The 21,789-nt window shown below is 39.4% G+C and overlaps 3 protein-coding genes across 3 annotated transcripts in view; 1 reads left to right on the forward strand and 2 right to left on the reverse strand.

Annotated features, from left to right (window-relative positions):
• Positions 1-593, reverse strand: part of LOC109823580 — a 930-nt gene extending 337 nt beyond the window's left edge. Inside the window, exons 1-2 of the mRNA XM_020389859.1 lie at positions 586-593; positions 1-536 (exon numbers count right to left, since the gene is read on the reverse strand). The exon at positions 1-536 is cut by the window's left edge and continues 337 nt beyond it. Coding sequence (XP_020245448.1) covers positions 1-536; positions 586-593 — 544 coding nt within the window. The remainder of the gene's footprint in view (positions 537-585) is intronic.
• On the forward strand, positions 6,876-7,381 carry LOC109823581. Its single transcript, XM_020389860.1, has 2 exons — positions 6,876-7,172; positions 7,243-7,381. Exons 1-2 carry the CDS (start codon positions 6,934-6,936, stop codon positions 7,379-7,381), a joined length of 378 nt encoding a protein of 125 aa, XP_020245449.1. The 5' UTR covers positions 6,876-6,933.
• On the reverse strand, positions 18,676-20,717 carry LOC109823583. The gene is made up of 5 exons (XM_020389861.1): positions 20,601-20,717; positions 20,463-20,519; positions 19,015-19,260; positions 18,830-18,938; positions 18,676-18,766 (listed from the first exon to the last, which is right to left on the reverse strand). The coding sequence occupies exons 1-5, from the start codon at positions 20,683-20,685 to the stop codon at positions 18,676-18,678; spliced, it is 588 nt and encodes a 195-aa protein (XP_020245450.1). The 5' UTR covers positions 20,686-20,717.

Genomic DNA, 21,789 nt, shown 5'->3' on the forward strand with positions numbered 1-21,789 from the left:
CCACCGGAAGCAGCGCGACGAGTCCCTCGTATTCCGGTGTCGATCTTGCTATCGCGAACTGCGACGCGAAATCCAAATCCACGATGTACCTCTCATCGTCATTTTGACCGACGACAACGTCGATGTATTCGTAGTTGCCTGCGGTCAATCCGCCGCCGCTCTCCCATTTAGCCTTGCAGATCCCTGCATCGTGCCCGGCCTCCCTCAGCCGAGCCATCACGCTTCGTCTGCACCCTGATCGATTCGATCTGAGTCCAGCAGTCGCCTCTGCAGCCTCGACCGCGGAGGCCCTCAGGCGGAGACCAAACGGATCAGAGACTTTCGACGACTCCAGAACGCCGCGCGCCGCGTCGACTGCTTCAGCGATGCGACTTCTCCCGCTACTGTCGTCGTCGGTGGCGCTCTCCGATGACGCATTCGCGTCAGCAGGCGGATTCTCGTCGAGGTCGAAGAATGCATGGACGGAGGCTCGAGAGCACGAGTCGTCGGCGCGTGCTCGCTGCCGCTGCTTGCGTAGCCGGTCATTGAGCCGAGACCTTCACCTTGTCGTCGAGAGGGTCCGATACCCGCTTCGACCTTATGAACCTCGCCATTGTCAGCAGATACCTGCGGTATTAGAATTAAAGATATGATTTTTCGCCTTGTAATTAGAAAATGAGAACGGGTCTATATGTGTATATTTTATATTAAGAAAAAGAATATTCTATGAAGAGGTTTAATTTATCAGTGAAATTTTTTTTTGGCGGGGCAAAATTCTAATTAGAGTCTTAATAATTCGAATATAATGAAGCACTGCGGCCTACCTTACTTTCGCACGTGTCTGCTGGCCGATGCACGTGGCAACGCCTAGTTTGCTTGTTTTGGGCTTAGCATGGATTGGGTATTTGAATTGGAAAATAAATATACATCTTCATATTATATAGAGAGAGGGGAGGGAGAGCTCTGAAGTGTCCAGGTTCATTGAACGCGTGGAAATAAGTCTGCGTTCAATGTATTAAATTAAGCGAGCATTTGCGATGGCCGTATGGGTCACATTTTGAACTCGGATTATTATGGGAGACTATATTGCTATGATTGCACTATTTTATTTCAGTAAATGATTATATAATTATGCATTATTTCAACTACGGAGATAAAGTATTTGGAGATTGACAGATCATTTTAGCCATTAGACATAAATTATCCCTATAGGGGTTATCCTGACATGACGATGACTTTTTGACTTTTTGTGTATTGTTCACATGGATTTTTGTCTTGCTATCAGAGTAATTCAAGGTTTAAATTTCACTTGTCGCACATATAAAGTAGATAAAAAAAAGGCATTGTTGAATTTGTCTAGATTTTAGTCCATAAAAAGCACGCTCAACTTACAGCCAAATATGTTAAAAATATAAGATCATAACATTGATCTTTGACATGACTTAGCTCTTATCTTACATCTATATATAGAACACTCTTAGAGCCTCTTTTCATATAGAGGAGGGGATCACTTAGAGAGTCTATCTGCACAAGAACTCTTGGAAGTCTATGCAGTTGAGTATTGATATAAAGAGGTCTATCCGCAATTAACCCTAAAAAATATGACTCCTCTTACACATCATGCTAAGGTTCATCACGCAACCTTCTGCTGTCATTATAACAAAAGTTGTAACTTGTGATAGTTTTTTTTCCATCTCGCATTACATTTTTGTGTCGTACAAATAGCGCGTGACACAAGTTAAGCGTGGGTAAAAGTAAAACATGTATGGAGAAGGTCTGTCCACATATGAAAATATATCGCAAAACCTGTGACACATATTTAAGATATTTTTATTTTATTTTGTACCTAATGACACAACGAGTGTTGTGGCTTTAATTAGTACATTGAATCAAGACTTGTTTCCATGCATTAAAGAACCTGGACACTGCAGACCTCTTCCCTTCCTTATTTTGCTCCTGCATATAAGGTTCGTGTTGCCCCAGTTCAAATTCAGGCGCCCAGTCTCTTTCTTCTTAGGTTGCTAACAAAAACGAAAATAGCGGCTCGTATAAGTTGTACGTAAGTGTATTATTATTATCATTATATATTATAGCTTGATTCTAGCTAGCATATTTCAAATGATCAAAACTAGCTAATTAATTAACTTGTATCATCTCTCTCTCTCTCTCTCTCTCTCTCTCTTTATTATTATTATTATTATTATTATTATTATTATTATTATTATTATTATTTATTTTTTGGGGAGAAAAAAAGGATGGTTTCACACAATATACCTCAGACTTAAAACCTGTTAGCCCTGTTTGGCAAAGGGTTAAGGAAGAGGAGTTAAAAAGAAGTATTAATGTACTTAGTCCATTCAATAATCTGAAGGACTAAATTATTAACCCGTTAAATAAGTTTTATTTTAGTCCTTGTGATCAGTTTTAATGTTTGGGAATAACAATGATTTTTGACTATTTTCTTTATAATTAGAATGATTAACTCTTAATCCTTTTAAATAGGAGTATTAGTAAACCCCTCATTTTGAAGGGTTAACTTATTTTAATCCCTCTAGAGGGGTTAGCTTAACCCTTCTGTATTTTTTATGTTTGGCAAATTATGGAGGGTTAAATCACTTTAACCATTGCATAGATTTTTTGTGTTTGGCGAGTTATGAAGGGGTTAAGTCTCCTTAACCCCTCACTTAACTCTTTGCCAAACGGTACCGTTAGTTATAACATATATGTTAATCCTTGATTATATAAACAAGCTTAGATGCATTTTATATCAATATGTTACCAGAACAAAGTTCTTAACCTACAAAACTTCAGTCTCAAAGCTTGTCAACCATCTTGAGTTTTGAGTTATTTGTGACATTATTAGCCTTTTGTTGATAATGAAGACTAGTTAATTAACTTGTATTCGTATCATCTATTTAGGGTTGAATTTCACAAAGGATCCGGATCACCCTACACTACCAAAAAAATAAAAAATAAAAAAGTAATGAAGGAGAGACCACTACGTTGTTAGAAGCGTTGATTGTCTAATCGATGGTTATGATTTGTCTTTAAGTGTAAATTAGGTATGATTGCAATATATGAGGGTATGATGACTTCTAAATTTAGAATTGAATCTTAAATATTACTCATAAAATAATCACAATTAGTATGAAAAGTAGTGATCTCTCCACCACTTAATTTGTTGTAGTGGAGAGGATCCAAATTCTTTTACAAAACCAACTTTAAGTTTGATCATTTTTGAGATGACCCTCTTAAAATTTAAAATGTCCCAAAACCCCCTATGTTTTGGGGTTCTCAGAAAACCCCTTCACCTTTAAATCTTTTTTTAGAAACGTCCTTCATGACACTAGGTATTTGTTTTTTTTTTTTCTTTCTTGGGTTTTCTTTCTCAGAAAACCCCTTCACCTTCAAATCTTTTTTTTTTTCATAGGTCACTCTGGGGTTGGCTTTAAGCCTGCGACGCCGCGGACGGTTTCTTCTTCCACTGAGAGATGGACAACATAATGTTGATGGTGGGGGATCAATAAAGTAGAGAATGATTATGTGTACATGATAAGGTTTGGGATTAATTGGTGCCCTTTCGCTTATAAAATATGTGTTGTAATTAAGCCATAGGTGACTAGTATATATATGCGATATGTTTTGTAGATAGTCACGGATATTAATCTGTTTCGTATACTATTCCTCTAATCAACTATTGATCAATCTAACCCACTTCGTATAAATCTTGACGGTTGAGAGATCATTTCAACATGAATTCTACAATTTTAGGTTTCATTTTATGCTGAATTATTAAAAAAAAGGTATTAATCAATCCAAAGATAGGTATATATCCAATTGTAAGGGAAAAGGAAATAAATGTTACGCCGCATGCATCTTTGATGTGGCTCCACCTAATCGGGTTCACATGTTCAGGGAAGCACCAATGACATTCATAGTTTGTAAAAACCAAATGCTTAATTGCACTTTTAATACCCTATAGTTTTCCCCACTTTGCATTTATGTATACTCATTTATTTTTGGCAGCACTTATATGCCCTAAAGTTTTAAAACTTACATTTATATATCCTCGTTTGTTTTGTCAATACTTATATATTCTAAAGTTTTGAACATTGGCACTTAAATACCCTAAAGTTTTAAAACGTACACTTAGATCTCCTCAATTAAGAAAAATTGAGGGTATTTAAGTGTGAGTTTTGAAAAATTTAGGACATATAATTAAGTGCTACAAAAAATAAGTGAGGATATATATGTGCGAAGTAGGGGAAACTATATGGTAACTAAGTGCAATTAATTAAGCCAAAGCCAAATAAGAAACGTCTGTCAACGTTGTATATGTCTGAACTGAACGTTAAAGAAAAATGTCAGAGTTAGGAATTATTTTCGGAAATGGTCTTTCTGATGATTAAGTCAGTATCTTTATTCTATGAGGACAATAAGAAATTAAAAATTAGGGTTTGATTGTATTTGTATCCACACCTTTCCTTGGTGGGTTAATTATGCCTTTTGGAATTATTTTGAAAATATTTTGAAATTTCATTGTGATTAGAGTAGTAGAGTAGTGGGTGTGTGTGTATATAGTTGAGCTAGGCTATTAGTAATAGTATCCAACATGCGGATATTATCAATCTAATTTTAAAAATCGAAACAAAAAATGAAAATCCAAACCACTAGATGTGATCCACTACAAATGAACTAGTTAGCAATAAAATTCTAAAGAATTTTATCATCATTAATCCATGCAAAATATGTCGAAGTCAACATTTCGGAATTTTTGTGACGTTGGTTAATTTTTACCTCTTAATATATAATTCAAAACACGTTGAAATTATTTGAATTTTTATTTCTAACTAGTTCATGTATATTAGATCACATCTAGTGGTTTGGATTTCAATTTTTGGTTTTGATTTTTAAAATTGGTCGGGGTTGATAGTATCCGCATATTGGATACTATTAATAGTAGTCTAGCTCAATTCATATATATAGAGGAGAGGCTCCAAAATAAGAATTTGAATCATCTCCACTGTTTTTAAAAAAAGTAGTAGAAAAACCATTAATTTTAATTCCAACCATTGATTATCTAGTGGGTGATTGTGATACTTTATAAATCTAATACTCATTATAACCCTTATATTACACTCATTCCTAATTTGCACCCTAAGAAAAAATCATAACCATTCACTAGGTAATCAATGATTATGATGAAAAAATAAATTAACCCTATACTACTTGTTTTGATAACGGAGAGGATCCAAATTGTGAATGATAGTGACTTGTGGGGGCCACGAGACCATGATTTCAGGCCACTTGTTTTTGATTGAACGTGTTAGGAAATTTAGGCCCACCCGATACATCATTATAAATACCCCTAGTTCTTCCTAGGGTTTGGGTGGGCAAGTACAGTGCAAGGTTTTGTGGCTGCGGAAAAATCGCAGCAGGAGGAAAAGAGGGGGCTTCTGACTTGGGCGGCGCGCAGAGCAGAAGGCAAAAACTGAAGGTGATTTTTCGGCTGAGAAAGAGAAAATTCACAGAGGTTTTTGTCGGTTATTGGCGGCTGTCCTTTTGAGAGAGATATTTGTATGAGGGATCTAAGAGTTTGTGTGAGGGTTTAGATTGAGTGATTGTAAACCCAGTTGTATCTCTCCCTCTATTAGTAGATCTCCCCCCTCCTTGCCCCGTGGACGTAGGCAGTTTGCCGAACCACGTAAAATTTGTGTTCTTGCCGTGATTTGTAATAGCTTGTAGGTTCCCTCGACGCGCAGTCCTAGAGCTGACGAGAGGAAGAGCTGATATCTCACTTTGATGAGATATCTGGCTTTCGGTTCTTGTTTCCTTTGAGAAACGATCGAGAATTCCGTTGTGATCTAATCTCTTGTTGTGCACCTTGCGCACCGGAGGTGCTGCCGAAATTTCCGCTACGCACAACACAAATCTAATCAAAGAAAAAGCGTTCAGTCAAATTTCTCTAAATAATTTTTTTTCGAATATTGATGACTAGTTAAAGGAGCCAACACAATTCTCTCATGTGATGTGAGAGTAGCCTCAAAACGTACATGGCAGTTACCATTATTCGTGTCGAAATTACAAATGGAACATGATGACTAGCTCATTATACAATAGGAGGGGGACACCTCACATGTCTCCCTATTGGTGTTATAATTTGGGTCCCTGTAGCAAAACTCTTACAAATTGACTATCGAAATAAAATAAGCCAGCATAAACTCGCATTATACTCTTTTGAGTCATGAGTCCAGGGAGCAGCATATCCATCTCTCTAGCTATTAATTGGTTGGATATCCAATCAATAATCACACTACTTTATTCTCTAAAGTGCAGATTGGATATCAAGGGATGCAAAGGAGACCCTCATGGGAATATGCCCCGCCGAGGGCAACTCCTCAAGAGACTCTTCTCAGAATATTCTCCTCCCACGCATAAAATTTTTTATTTATTTTATTTCATCTTTCTCCCTTACAAATAGACCCCCACTCCTGCTCCCAATTTTAATCAGACGCCGCCCTCCTCCATTAATCCCAACACTCTCTCGGCAAACGGCGATGATGTTCATAAGGCCGAAGCGGGTATCCGACCCCCTCGACGACAGAGGCGAAGGCTCGCCTCACCGCCGGCTACGCAGCCCAGCCGGCAGCGGCAGCGAGCACGGCGCCGACGACTCCCTCGTCGATTCCTGGCTCGTCCACGCATTCTTTCGACCGCCGACCAAGAAACCGCCGACGAAGGCGCGGCATGCATGGCCCTACTGCAGCGCCACAGACGGCGTGCGGCGGCGGCGTTCGACGGGAGCAGCCGCATCGCGCGAAGCGACCGAGGCCGTGCGCGCGTCTTCTGGCATCGACGTCCAGAGAGTCCCGACGCCTGCGCAGGACGCGGTGTGAGGCGGGAGGGCGAGCGCTGGGCTCGGCCCGAACCGCTCGTCGTACAGACGGGTGGGTGATGGCTCGGCTGAGGGAGGCCGGGTACAATGCCGGCATCTGCAAGTCTAAATGGGAGGGCAGCGGCGGGCTGACCCGGGCAGCTAACGAGTACATCGACGTTGCCGCTCAAGATCAAGCGGCCGCGGCGACGACGACGAGAAGGTATATCGCTAGACCTGGACTTCGCGCCGCAGTTCGCGATCGCGAGGTCGACGGCGGAGTACGAGGAGCTCGTCGCGCTGCTTCCGGACGCGGGTGGTAGCGAGGGGGAGACGTGAGGCGGCTGGTGAGTATAGTGGCGGAAGCGGCGAGGACGTCGCTGAAGAGCGGAGGGCCTGAGCGTGCCGCCCGTGAGGAAGCGGCGGTACATGATGGCGAAGTGGTTCGGGCCCTATCGGCGGACCGTTACAACCGCCTGCCGAGCTCGGCCGGCGCTGAGGCTGACGGCAGTAAGAGAGGTGCAGTAACTGTCGTGCGGTTGGCTTTTGGAGTACTGGGACGCAGCGGAGGGTTGTTGTCCGCTTGAGAGGGACAAGATGAGGGGGGGGCGGGGGGGGGGGGGGGGTTATGCAAGTGAATCGATGATGTGTGCAAGCTTATTTTTTTTTTTGCGGATTAAATCATGCCTGCTCTTGTTTAAAGCATGATCGATGGTAGGGTGACTAGGATCCGATTATTAATCATCTAACAATAAACCAATTATTCAGAAACTAATTTAAAAACAACCATATTGTTATATCTATTATATTGAAATAAACCAATTCCAAAACTTAATAAAAAAAATCCGAAAATCCGTTTGGACTCGTAATCAATATTGAAGAAATAACAAGAAAAGAAAAGAAAAGAAAATCAAATCTTTTAAAAGTTATAAGAACTGATAAATAAATAAAAAATAGGGAGAAAGAGAACGATCATAGCAAATCAAGACTACCATCTTCTCAAACTATCATCATCCTAATGAATTGAGAGTTTGAGACTTTGAGGGGATGAAGGGTTTGTTGATTAAGAAAATCTAATAATTGTTTGAACGTGAGTCCTTATAAGGTCTGTATAGTGTCAGATAGGGCTGAGCATGGTTCGGTTCAAACCGAAAAAACCGACCGAACCGACCCGAACCGATCCGAAAAAAGCGGTTTTAAGAGTAAGGCGGTTCGGGTCGGGTTGACAACTTTTCAAACCGAACCGACCCGAACCGACCGAATATATTCCCAAAACTTTCAAACTCGTTTGTGTTTACCCGACCCGTCCCAAACCCTCAACCCTAACTTCATTTCCTCTCATTCCCAAATCACAGCCGCGCCGCTACTCATTCCCAATTTCCCATTTCACTCGGCCTCAATCCCTCTCTCTCGCTCTCTCTCTCTCTTCTTCCAAGACCCCTTACTCTCCCCTCCTCTTCCCGAAATGCCCCTCCCCCCTCCCCCTCCCGCAAGCGTGGCGGCCCCTTCGACGATGAGCGCTAGGAGTTCTTAGCCATGGCTCAAATGATTTGCATTTGGGCGCATATGAAAACAAATATATACAAATTATCTCTTGGGACAAGTAATATTTATGCCTTTGATTGTTATACTTGATGAAAGTTAGAACCGAACAAACCGAACCGAACCGCACCGAACCGATTTGCAACGGTTCGGTTCGGTTTTGAATTATAGGTGGTTCGGTTCGGTTGTTCAAATTTTGGTAAAAACCGACCCGAACCGAACCGTGCTCACCCCTAGTGTCAGATGATTGGATCTGAACTTATTAGGTTACATTTATGAGTGGAGAAGATGAGTGATATTAGTGGGGGTAAAATAAAGATAAAAAGATAATTTTGTTTCAGACAAGTGCGATGCATAGATTTGTTTAGCATTGAGTTTGTAATTTTTCTTAATATTGGAAAATGTCAAAATCCTGAAAATTTTTATATATAAAAAAAAATTGCAACCTTCATAATTTTCAACAAAAACAAAATAATATAGAATTGTTTATGCATTATATATGCATCGCTCAATTATAAAACTTACTCTCACTTGTATTTCATGTCATTACAACCACATATCCAAAACATCTCAAGTCTATATGACTAATATTAAGCACAATGCTACATCAAATGATTATAATGCAGCAACAAGTTTTCATTAGCACGCGCAATATGTCAAGCGTATGGAGCTATCTATCAGAATTTGAATCTTGTCCATTAGGGGAAAAAAAAATGAAGAGACCATTATTTTTAATCTCAACAACTTACTATTTAGCAGACGGTTATCATACAATCTAAATCTAACACTCACGTGCATTGCACTCATTTCTAATTTGCACCCAAAGAAAAATCACAACTACTAATTCGATAATTGATAGTTATAATTATGTAGTGGTCCCTCCACTACTTTTTTTAAAAGCGGAGAGGATCCAAATCCTATCTATCAAGTATAAAGATCCGTAAAAACCCCATAGTTATAAATTAATTGTTGAGATAATTAAACACAAAGCCAGAAAATAGAACAATCACAAACACAGTATTTACGTGGTTCGATCAAATTGATCTACGTCCACGGCAAGAGGGGAGTTTCACTATATTCAATCTCTCAAAATACAACGCACAATTCAATCTCTCAAAATACAACGCACATACTAAATTTGAGAGGACTCTTCTTTTGTTGCTCTCTCGCTCTCTCAGGTTGTAAACACACAGAGAGTTTAAGAAGGAATGTGAGATTGTGAGAATCCAACCGGGGGCCCCATCAATTTGACCTCTCTTCTTCCGAAATGAGGGCGACAACAATATTTCAAGGCTGATATTTTGACGGCTCAAATCAGCCGCAATTCTTGAAAAACTTAAGAGAGATGAAGTGAAAGCGACATTGACTACGACCTCTCTTTCATTTTCTTCTAGCCGTAATTGTTGAAACCAAAACAAAAAAACGTTGAAGAAGTGAACGCTGTAAATCTCTTCTTTGATTCTACAATCAAAGTCGGGTCCCGCCATTTATGGATTCAAGCCATAAAATCAACAATCTCCACCTTGGATTGAATCCCCAAACATCAATAACTAGTGAGTCTTCACCCGTCTTGCAAACAATGCCCCAAAAGGGGCCACCTAACAAGTGCGAATGCCTCCCAAATTCAAGCAGTGCTTGAACTTGAAGGCCGGGATCGGTTTGGTCAACATGTCAGCTGGGTTGTCTGCAGTACCAATCTTCTTCATCGTGATGTTTCTTTCAGCAGTTGCCTCACGAATGAAATGATATCTGACATCAATATGCTTTGTCCTCTCATGATGTGCTGAGTTTTTGCTTAGATGTATTGCGCTCTGATTGTCGCAAAATACAACTGAACTAGCCTCCTGCTGTAGTCCAAGCTCCCTCACGAGATTTCTCAACCAAATGGCCTCTTTTACCGCTTCTGCTGCTGCCATGTATTCTGCCTCTGTAGTAGACAAAGCAACTGTCGACTGTAGAGTTGATCTCCAACTAATAGCTGAGCCAGAAAGAGTAAAAAGATAACCAGTCAAAGATCTCCTTTTATCGAGATCACCTACATAGTCAGAATCTACAAAACCTACAACTGAGGTTCCCAAAGTACTGCTATCAAAAACTAAACCTAAATCTGAGGTACCCCTGAGATACTGAGATACCGTAGGATCCACTTCACTGCTTCCCAGTGTGCCTTCCCTGGTTGAGCCATGTATCTGCTCACTACACTGACTGCCTGGGCAATGTCTGGACGAGTGCAAATCATAGCATACATAATGCTACCCACTGCATTAGAGTATGGAACTCGGGACATCTCCTTCTTCTCGTTTTCACTTGTAGGTGAATCTGAAGCCGAGAGCCTAAAGTGAGGAGCCAAAGGAGTCGTAACGGGCTTGGCCTTCTTCATCCCAAAGCGTTCAAGTATCTTTTCAATATAGCTCTTCTGTGAGAGATATAATGTTCCAGCTTTCCTGTCCCTCCTGATCTCCATACCTAAAATCTTCTTTGCTGCACCAAGATCTTTCATCTCAAACTCATCATTGAGTTGTTTCTTCAAAATAAGAATCTGTGACATGTTCTTAGCAGCAATAAGCATGTCATCGACATATAATAGAAGATAAATAAAAGAATCATCTCCTAGATGCATGTAGTACACACAACTATCATAAGTACTTCTTGAGTACCCATGGCTAAGCATAAAATTATCAAACCTCTTGCACCACTGTCTGGGAGATTGCTTCAGGCCGTACAAAGATTTCTTTAATCTGCAAACTTGATCTTCTTTACCTTCTACGATGTATCCCTCTGGCTGAGACATGTAGATAGTCTCCTCAAGTTCGCCATGTAAAAATGCAGTCTTCACATCAAGCTGCTCAAGCTCCAGATCAAATAGAGCAACCATGGCAAGCAATACACGGATGGAGGTATGCTTCACAACCGGAGAGAACACTTCATCATAGTCAATTCCCTCCTTTTGTCTATAACCCTTAGCCACCAACCGTGCTTTGAATCTAGCATCTTCAACCCCTGGGATCCCTTCTTTCTTCTTGAAAATCCACTTGCATCCAATTGCCCTTTTACCCTTAGGTAATTGCACCAAATCCCAAGTCTGATTCTTGTAGAGTGACTCGAGTTCTTCTATCATAGCCGTGGCCCAACATCCAGATTCTCCGCATGAGACAGCTTCAGTAAAGTTTGATGGCTCTTGAATACTCATCTCTTCAGCTGTCGTGAGAGCATACGCCACTAATTCAGCATGTGCATATCTTTGAGGAGGTTTGATCTGTCTCCTCTCTCTGCCAGTGGCTATGGAATAAGGTTCTTCAGTCTCAGCATCATCAGCATCTGAGCCTGAATCATGTTGCTCTTCTACAGCTGTAGGAGCAAATTTTATAGACGACTTTTGAGACGTCTCTCCCTCGAGCTCCACCTGAAGCTCCACCTTATCCATGGTCTTCTCTACATTTCCTGTAGACTCAACAGAAACCTTCCCATGATCAAGCATATATCTTTCATTAAAAGTAACATCTCTACTAATAATGAATTTAGGAGAATCAGGTTCAAGACTCCACAAACGATAGCCTTTAACGCCATCAGCATAACCAATAACTATGCATTTCTTAGCTCTAGGCTCAAGCTTACCCTCTCTAACATGATAGTAAGCGGGACATCCAAATACCTTTAAATTTGAATAGTCATTTGGTTTACCTGACCATACCTCATTTGGAGTATTGTATTCAATGTCGGTAGAAGGAGACCGGTTCACAAAGTAACAAGCTGTATTAATAGCTTCAGCCCATAAGTCTTTATCCAACCCAGAGTTTGAGACCATACACCTAGCTCTCTCCGTTAATGTTCTATTCATGTGTTCTGTCACCCCGTTTTGCTGAGGAGTGTGCTGACCGTGCGATGTCGTACGATCCTAGAATTTGAGCAGAACTGATTGAACTCTCCACTGCAGGACTCTAGGCCATTATCTGTTCGGAGATGTTTAATCTTCTTTTTAGTTTTATTTTCAACAAGTACTTTCCACTTCTTGAAAGTTTCGAACACCTCGCTTTTGCGCCTGAGAAAGTAAACCCAAACTTTTCTGGAAAAATCATCATTAAATGTCAGAAAATAAAGAGCATCACCTTTGGATGGAACCTGAGCAGGTCCCCATAAATCTGAATGGATGTAGTCGAGAGTGCCCTTCGTCGTATGTGAGCCAGTCGAGAAGCTGACCCGAGTTTGCTTCCCAAACACACAATGCTCACAGAAATCTGAATGGATGTAGTCGAGAGTGTCCTTCGTCGTATGTGAGCCAGTCGAGAAGCTGACCCGAGTTTGCTTCCCAAACACACAATGCTCACAGAAATCCAGTGATGATGTATGATCACCACAGAGTAAGCCACGTTTACTCAAAATAGTCATCCCCTTCTCACTCATGTGGCCTAAGCGCATGTGCCACAACTGAGTAGTGTCCCTATCAGCATCAGAAGACACACCTGCAGAGCCTGTCACCGTACTGCCTTGGAGAACATAAAGACTGTTCACCTTACTACCTTTCATCACAACCAATGAACCCTTAGTAACTCTAAGAGCTCCACCTTCGCCAGTGTAAGAACACCCAATAGAATCCAAAGAACTCAAAGAAATCAGATTTTTCTTTAAGTCCGGGATGTGTCTCACATCTGATAAAGTTCTCACTATCCCATCGTGACACCGGATGCGAACTGTACCAATGCCAACTGTCTTGCAAACTGCATTGTTACCCATCAAAACTGATCCACCACTTATAGATCTGTAAGTAGTGAACCAATCTTTATTTGGACACATATGAAAAGACGCACCTGTATCCAAGATCCATTCTTTATCGGAACGGCCATCCAAGGGACATACTGTAAGAACCGTCTCAGCAACAACGACAGTATCAGCCTTTGCCGTATTAGCTGAATCTGAGGTTTCACCACGCTGGTTGTCTTTCTTCTTTAGAGCATAGCATTCTGACTTGTAATGCCCTTTCTTGTGACAGTAGAAACACTCCACATTTTTCTTGTTTCGGGCTGACCTGGACTTTGAACGATTTCTGGATTGCCCTTTATCGCCCTCTCTGGTCTTCGATCTACCTCTGGCTAGCAGACCATCAGCCTGCCTATCGGTATCTCTCCCATTCAACTTTGTTCTCAACTCAGCAGAGTTCAGAGAGGCCTTCACATCCTCAAGACTTATGGATTCTCTTCCATACAACATAGAGTTAACAAAGTTTTCATAAGAGTTAGGCAAGGAACATAACACAATGAGAGCCTGGTCTTCATCATCAAGTTTAAGATCCAGGTTTTTCATATCCATGACAATTTTATTAAATTCATCAAGGTGTTCCTGAATGGGTGTACCTTCCTTCATCTTCAGTGTGTATAGCCGCTGCTTCAGGTATAATCTCGTAGTAAGAGATTTCTTCAAATAGAGACTTTCGAGCTTTGACCACAACCCCGCTGCCGTTTCCTCATCGGCAACTTCACGAAGCACATTGTCGGATAGTGACAATTGCAAGGCGCTGTGAGCCTTTTCGTCCATCTCTTCGATCTCGGCACTAGTCATATCTTCTGGGTATTTCCCATCGATAGCTTTAACCGTGCCTTCACGTCGCAACAAAGCCTTCATCTTTATCCTCCATAGGCCGAAATTTTTCTGGCCATCAAAGATCGACACCGAGAACTTCACAGAAGCCATTGTGGAGGATTGAAAGCTGTCCGAGAACCGAGAAGCTCTGATACCAGTTTGTTGAGATAATTAAACACAAAGCCAGAAAATAGAACAATCACAAACACAGTATTTACGTGGTTCGATCAAATTGATCTACGTCCACGGCAAGAGGGGAGTTTCACTATATTCAATCTCTCAAAATACAACGCACAATTCAATCTCTCAAAATACAACGCACATACTAAATTTGAGAGGACTCTTCTTTTGTTGCTCTCTCGCTCTCTCAGGTTGTAAACACACAGAGAGTTTAAGAAGGAATGTGAGATTGTGAGAATCCAACCGGGGGCCCCATCAATTTGACCTCTCTTCTTCCGAAATGAGGGCGACAACAATATTTCAAGGCTGATATTTTGACGGCTCAAATCAGCCGCAATTCTTGAAAAACTTAAGAGAGATGAAGTGAAAGCGACATTGACTACGACCTCTCTTTCATTTTCTTCTAGCCGTAATTGTTGAAACCAAAACAAAAAAAACGTTGAAGAAGTGAACGCTGTAAATCTCTTCTTTGATTCTACAATCAAAGTCGGGTCCCGCCATTTATGGATTCAAGCCATAAAATCAACATTAATTGATAACAATTATCTTTCATAATCACATCAAGTATATAGATTTGTGAATACAAACCATCAAATGCACAGTTAACTCTTGCAAACTTCGAATAAGTTGGTTGCTTAGATTACCACACTAAATAAAAGTTTGGTATATCGAAAGTTAAAAGGTTTTCTAATAACTCCTGCACTTAATGGGGTGTTTTCTGGTACCATTATAGTTATGGGGGTTATCTGATATGTAGTCATCGTGCTTAAAATGGATCCGCAAGTGGATCTTGTAGGATCCGACTACCCCTGGCATAGATTTTCCTCGTGCTGGACTCGACCGAGGCCATGGCGTCCACCTCAGCAGATCAGAGGTCAGAGCTCTAATTTTGCCTCTTCGTTCACTTGTTTTGTGGGATTTCTTTGATTTCTTTCCAAGTTAATCTCATTGAATGATTTTACTGCGTTTATTGATGTATGATACTTAACTTGAATGATGAAGAAATCTGAATTTTGAAACATGTGTACATGATTCCTCGATTTTTTGAATTATTTCAGATACTTGCCTGAACGACTGAAACAGTTGGAAGAAATATTTGGAAGGGATTTTGTTGAAGTATACCAAGACAAGAAAGTTTTTGGCTTGCAAATTAGTTGCGATTGCCAAACGCTGCAGAAAGTTATGGGTACGACGTGACTGCTCATTTAGCTAAATCAAGATATGGACTAGCGGTAAGGCCTACCTGCTATTCACGCTGGAGCAGGTGGACTTTACCACGTATACTTATTTAGCAAAATGAGGTGACATCTCATACCTAGTATGCCCACTCCGGTATCAAGTGGTTAATTCTTAAGGTCCCGTTTGGTAAAGGATTAAAGAAGAGGGATTAAGAAGAAGGATTAACATAGTTAGCCTATTCGATAACCCGAAGGACTAAATTATTAATCCGTTATATAAGTTTTATTTTAACCCTTACGATTATTTTTAGTGTTTGGGAATAACAAGGATTTTGACTTTTTTTTTATATAATTAGAGAGCTTAACTCTTAATCCTTCTAAACAGGAGTACTAGTAAACCCCTCATTTTGAGGGGTTAACTCATTTTAATCCCCCTAGGGGGGTTAGCTTAATCTTTCTGCTTTTTTTGCGTTTGACAAACTATAGAGGGTTAACTTACTTTAACCCTTGCGTAGATTTTTTTGTGTTTGACGGGTTAAGAAGGGGTTAAGTCTCATTAATCCGTCACTTAACCCTTTGCCAAACCGCACCTAAATATTAGTGGAGGAAGAGGCAAAATATAGAAACCATTGTAGGAAATAGGAACTGGATAACTAATAAATAACAACATGCATGAGCAAGTAGAAACTAAAGATCAGTCTTAGACAAACAAGGCCGGTCTGAGAAATAAGAGATTTAATAATTTGTCGGTTGATTGGTCTATATTCCTTCATTTTGAATCAATAGGAACTGGATAACTAATAAATAACTTTTATTCAAGTTACTCAAGGGTGTGCGAAATGCAAACGCAACGTCTTGTGCTCACAAGGCTGGTCAACTCAAACTTACAGAATATATACCAAGTAATTCCTCACTTTAATAAAAAAAAGTCTTTATGGTTCTTCTAATTCCCAGTTATTGATTCCTCAATTTTATTTTTGAAGCTGAGCTAGTTCCTGCCGTCAATATTCTTTGCCTTCAGCACCATTTGTGTTCATCTATCCATCCAATATATGCTCTTTTAGCACCTACAATTAATAGCATGTGCACTTGAAATATACAAGTTATGCACATATTGTGTGTCATCTTCAAGACTATATACAAAGAAAGAAAGTCGACGCGCCACAATTTTTCTCATTTTCACCTGGCTGTAGCCATCATGTCCACTGCAACTAGTAAGTGTTGCGACTGATGCTTTGAGAAACCAAACCAACGAACGCCGAGAGAAAGACCAAACAAAACACAAACACCAAGGTTTTACGTGGTTCGGCAAATTGCCTACGTCCACGGGGCAAGAAGGGGGTGGGTTTTCACTAATAGAGAAGGAGAGTACAAATTGAGATTACAAATCGCTCAAACGAACCAACTAATCTCACCAACAAATCTCTCAATCTCTCAACCAATAACCCTAACAAATAGCTCAGAAAGATCTCTCTTTTTCTGTGCTCCAAAACCCCAAAACTCTCCTCACAAAACCCTCAAATCGTATTGGTATTTATACCAAAACAGAAACCCAAACAGACTGCAAATAGGAACCTGAACTTTCCAAAAAACCCGTCATAAGTCGACTTATCAGTCTGCATAAGTCGACTTGGCAGAGCGAAAAACAGCAACTGGAGAAGAGATCATAAGTCGACTTATCAGACCTGATAAGTCGACTTGGCAGAGCAAAAAACCAACAATCCAGAGCAGAACGTAAGTCGACTCATGCACCAACATAAGTCGACTTACCATAAGTCGACTTATGCCTGTGCATGAGTCGACTTATGACCAAAAATCTGCTTTTTCCAATTCTTCTCCACAGTAAGTACCACCTTTTCGCTTCTTCCTTGTCGCGCCTGCAGTAGTAAAAATAATTAGTTTGGAAAGGATACGTGCAGGAGAAACACATTCCTGGAATCTTGCGAATATACAAGTCATGAGAATCTTATATTCATGTTAATTGACGTTCAAATTGTGCGAAAGCTCCGTATATAATCTTAGTACACAAATTTCTAGGAATCAGATCTCTGCGATTCACATCCTCAAGAATGTTCTACTGGCCGGGGAACTCCTCATTCTGCAGGTGAATTTCAACAAACCCACCTCCACATTTGGTGGTAAGCAATAGTATTTTGGTATGGATAATTTTCAAGGACAAGAAATCAAGATTTGGGTGGGTACGTTCTAAAACATTAAGGATGATAATTTGTTGTTTGAGATTTTTGAAGATTTGGATAAGTGATTTTGGTTTGCTAGGTGTAAGTTGGAGATATAAAGAGGGACTGATGGAGCCTGCTTCCAAATTTCAAGATTCTTGATAGAAAGTTTTGGGGAAGAAAGGAAGGAGAAAGAATGTGCTATAGAAATTCTGCTCAATGTTTCAGGCCATATATCTTCACTAGTAGAAAATTACACATCCTAAACGGAAAATTCCGTCTAGGAAAATCAAAATTCCGTCTAGAATGAGTATTCTAGACGGAATTCCGTCTAGAATACCCGTCTAGGAAGTTTCCGTCTAGGATATTGTATTCTAGACGAAAATTCCGTCTAGAATACATCCTAGACGGATTATTCTAGACGGAATTCAAAACCGTCTAGAATACATCCTAGACGGAGTATCCTAGACGGAATTTTCCGTCTAGAATACTTCATTCTAGACGGAAAAAATTTCCGTCTAGAATAGGTATCCTAGACGGAAATTTCCGTCTAGGATATCTATACTAGACGGAATTTCTATTTTTTATTTTTTTTAAATTTTTTTTATTTAAAAAAACATTCTAGACGGAATTTGAGCATCCTAGACGGAATTTCCGTCTAGGATGCTATGCTACAGTTTTTTTTTTTTTCTTTCTTGGTATCCAGGCTCATCCTTCATCCATTTTAAGAAACATGTACAATACACCAAGATCATCTTTGTAAGGTGAACAATGTGCCCAAAATCCATAAACAAATTACCTGACGTCAACATGAATAACAAAGCAATTTATGCAACCAAATACATGGTAGAATTGAATATATGTAAGTGATCATATAATTCATATAATTAACTACAAGAATGGAATCTTTGCATGAGTACAAATTACTACAAAAACCTCAATAAAAATAAAAAAAAAACACAAAAAACAACAAAAAATTAAGAACTAAACTGCAACTGAGTTGCTAATCAAGCTGCATCCTCGCTGCCTAGCATCAGATCTGACGACCAGAACGCTACTCCTCCATCCTACACCCAAAAAACAAAACATCACAATTTCAACTCTTCAAATATTTAGCATAGAACTTAAGCTCTGGTATATGCTAAAATTAAATATTTATAAGTTATAAATTCTATTTCATGGACTCATGTAATGCTCGTTCAGCAAGCTCATACATCACACTATTGCCATCTCGGCCACTAGTTTTTTCCTTCTGTAAATATCTGAAAGAAAAACTGATTTAAAGAACAGAATGAACTACAAGATGCAGTAAGAGACATCCTTACCTTTGCTTTAACTGATTTAAAGAACATATGGTCTTCATCACTGTCATTTTACTCCCATTCGCTTTAACTGATGCCAGAGATTTTCTACAATCCTTAGAAGTTAGCAAAACTTAATCGCAAACAGTTGGATCAGAAAAGTGCAAAAATAGAAGAACCAGCGTATAATTATGGTAATTCCAACTCACATTCAGATATATTATTTTGTGGCATGGTATCTCCATTGTTGACGGGAGAGCAACTAAGGCTTCTAGCTCTGGGGTAGATTTCCCTGGAGTTTTTGCTCATTACCTTGCTGAGTTTGGTCTTAAGACTAAGAACCTTAGACTGGATATTGTCAAGGTTGTGAAGTACTTTCTCTAAAGAGTCGTCACCATCATTGAGGCCTAGTAAAAGCCATTCATAATCTTCATTGCGTTTTGCAGCCTCATCGCCTGCTTCGAATTGATAACAAGGGAAGAAAAGATCAAGGACATTAATAGCTAGGAAATTCTCTCATTGCCTGGTCATAGCAGGTAGTCATATCAACTAAATTACAACCATGATAAATCTGTAGAGACTATGCGATGGTTTACTTTAACAAATTTGTCATAAACAACAGCGTATAATTATGGTTCTTTTAATCAAATGGGATTAAAGGTACTGAAAACACCATCAAGATTATACCCATTGAAGAGTTAATAAATTTCAGAAGCGGCTGTCCTGAGGTTCATTAAGTTGGCTTTGCAGCCAAGGAGATTATCAGTATTAATAAAAAAGTTTAACTTCATGCAAGCAAGGAGCAGTTCCCCAATCCTATATATTCTTTCTACAAGAGTCAAAACTGATATTTAACCTGTCCTCACTTTTGTCTATTGGCCTCCAATGCCTGGCTTCAAAGCAGAAACTAAGAGAAATGTTTGGACTCAGATTTATCTTAATTTATGTAGAGTTAGACGAAGCCACTAAAGAACATATCACATGATATTCAGTTCATTTATCATCATCGAGAATATTTCTAACCAGTTTATTTGTTTAATCCCATAAATCTTCTCGTATTGAAACTTTATCCGTATAAGAGGTAACGAAATTATCAACAGAAGCTTCTATGGAAGAGAAAAAAATCCATAAACGTTTACACACAAAGCCTTGAACAAGTGAATTTCATGATGGCCATCTTCACAGCAGGTCGACAGATGTTTTGTCATTTGACAGGAAATCACAGGTTTGTCTTATGTAAATATACATAGTTAAACATTATGGTTCATACTATCAAAGAAATAAATAACAATCTAGCTTACAGTATTAGCTGTGATGTATTGCCAAAAACATGATAGGGAAATAGCTTAATATGACGTCAGATAGACAAGAAGGTTAGCAGATACACATGCTTGATATCTTTCTCTGATACATTGTTAGACGAACTTCAGCATTCATTCTTATGCACCATTCATTACATATCATAAGAAAACAGCCAAACCAGCATTAAAAGAAAAAGTCCAGATAATTGTGCATAGCTAAATTCCCTTTTTTGTTCCCTTTAGCATTATGTCCAACATAATACGGTACAAAATAGTACTAAATTTAAAAAGATTGAATAGGATTAAAGCCAATGAAACTCATTATTTGACTAGACTACAAAAGGAAACAGCCATACCTCGATGGCCACAATCATTATCCACTGACTGGCAATCAGTTTCAGCTCTCTTATTTTCTGCAGGAGATTGAGAAAGCATGTCAAAATAGTTTTTACTCAGCAAAAAGACCAGAACCTGAATATGAATATTGTTGGTACCATAATAAGAGAAAATGCTATGGTTCGACATGTATGATGGTATATCAGCTGTATCTTCAATCCTTTTTCTTTTCATTCTCTTCATGGCTCTTTTACTGTGCCTTTTACAAGAGAGAGGTACCATAATAAGAAACATATATTTATCACAGGAAACGAAAGTAAGCATCATCATCTACTAGAAACAATATATTTATCAGTTTCATCATCCCAAACGCTCGGAATTGAAAATTTAACCCCAGCCCTACTAACTCTGAACACCGAATCAAGAGAGGTAACCTCCTGCCTTGGCGTCGTTGTTCTTCTCCATCGCGAGGGGATCTGCTTCTCATCGCATCGGAGAGACCAAAGACGAAAGACGAAAGCATAAATTGTCGGCGACCTGGCCTTGGAGGGAGAGGGAGTAGAGGGGGAGGGAGGGGGCGGGGTGTGAGGTTGAGGATTTGGGGGGGATGAGGCTGATTTGGGATAAAAATTTTCATTTTTGGGGGGAAAGGAGGGCGGTTAATTTTTTGACGGGTTAATTTTTTTTTAAAATCACTGTGTATTCTAGACGGAAATTTCCGTCTAGAATAATTATCCTAGACGGAAATTTTCCGTCTAGAATGCCTGATTATTTTAAAAAAAATAAAAAAAATAAAAAAACCGTCTAGAATATTATTCTAGACGGAATTTTCCGTCTAGAATATTTTATTCTAGACGGAATATTCTAGACGGAAAATTTCCGTCTAGTTTAATACATTCTAGACGGAAAAAATTCCGTCTAGAATATTCCGTCTAGAATACATGATTTTCTACTAGTGCTTCTTGTTGGGCAATAAAATTCAGCCTCAAATCAAAGATGCTTAATCTACAAACCTGAAGCAACTATTTCATCATGTCAAGGGAATCTATAACGAACATTTTTATTACTTGGTGGCTCATTCTATAGAGACTTTACACACGTCTCAAATGTACTAATGCTTTACATAGGCGAATAAACTCTATCCTGACAATTGCGACTGTTCATATCATTTTACATGCCAATTTTACAATTACTCATAAAACTCCATGTACCAATTTCGTTGCAGGACTAGTAGGATTATGAGACCAGTAGGTTTTGATCATGTTTGTCAATACGCTATTAAATCAAGTGCACGATCTAACAGTAAAATCTTCTCGAGTTGAAGAATATGTATGCTGATAAACAAAA

The sequence above is a fragment of the Asparagus officinalis genome, chromosome 9 (assembly GCF_001876935.1).
Source record: "Asparagus officinalis chromosome 9, Aspof.V1, whole genome shotgun sequence".
NCBI lineage: Eukaryota > Viridiplantae > Streptophyta > Magnoliopsida > Asparagales > Asparagaceae > Asparagus > Asparagus officinalis.

What these genes read in the sequence shown, in the direction of transcription:
- LOC109823581 (XM_020389860.1), top strand. Translation starts at nt 6,934, where the DNA reads ATGGCTCGGCTGAGGGAGGCCGGGTACAATGCCGGCATCTGCAAGTCT. An exon ending in GCTGCTTCCGGACGCGGGTG is followed by an intron (nt 7,173 to 7,242) that starts GTAGCGAGGGGG and finishes TCGCTGAAGAGC; the next exon opens with GGAGGGCCTGAGCGTGCCGC.
- LOC109823583 (XM_020389861.1), bottom strand. Translation starts at nt 20,685, where the DNA reads ATGAAGAGAATGAAAAGAAAAAGGATTGAAGATACAGCTGATATACCA. An exon ending in TAATGATTGTGGCCATCGAG is followed by an intron (nt 19,261 to 20,462) that starts GTATGGCTGTTT and finishes AATTCGAAGCAG; the next exon opens with GCGATGAGGCTGCAAAACGC. An exon ending in TTAAATCAGTTAAAGCAAAG is followed by an intron (nt 18,767 to 18,829) that starts GTAAGGATGTCT and finishes TTTTTCTTTCAG; the next exon opens with ATATTTACAGAAGGAAAAAA.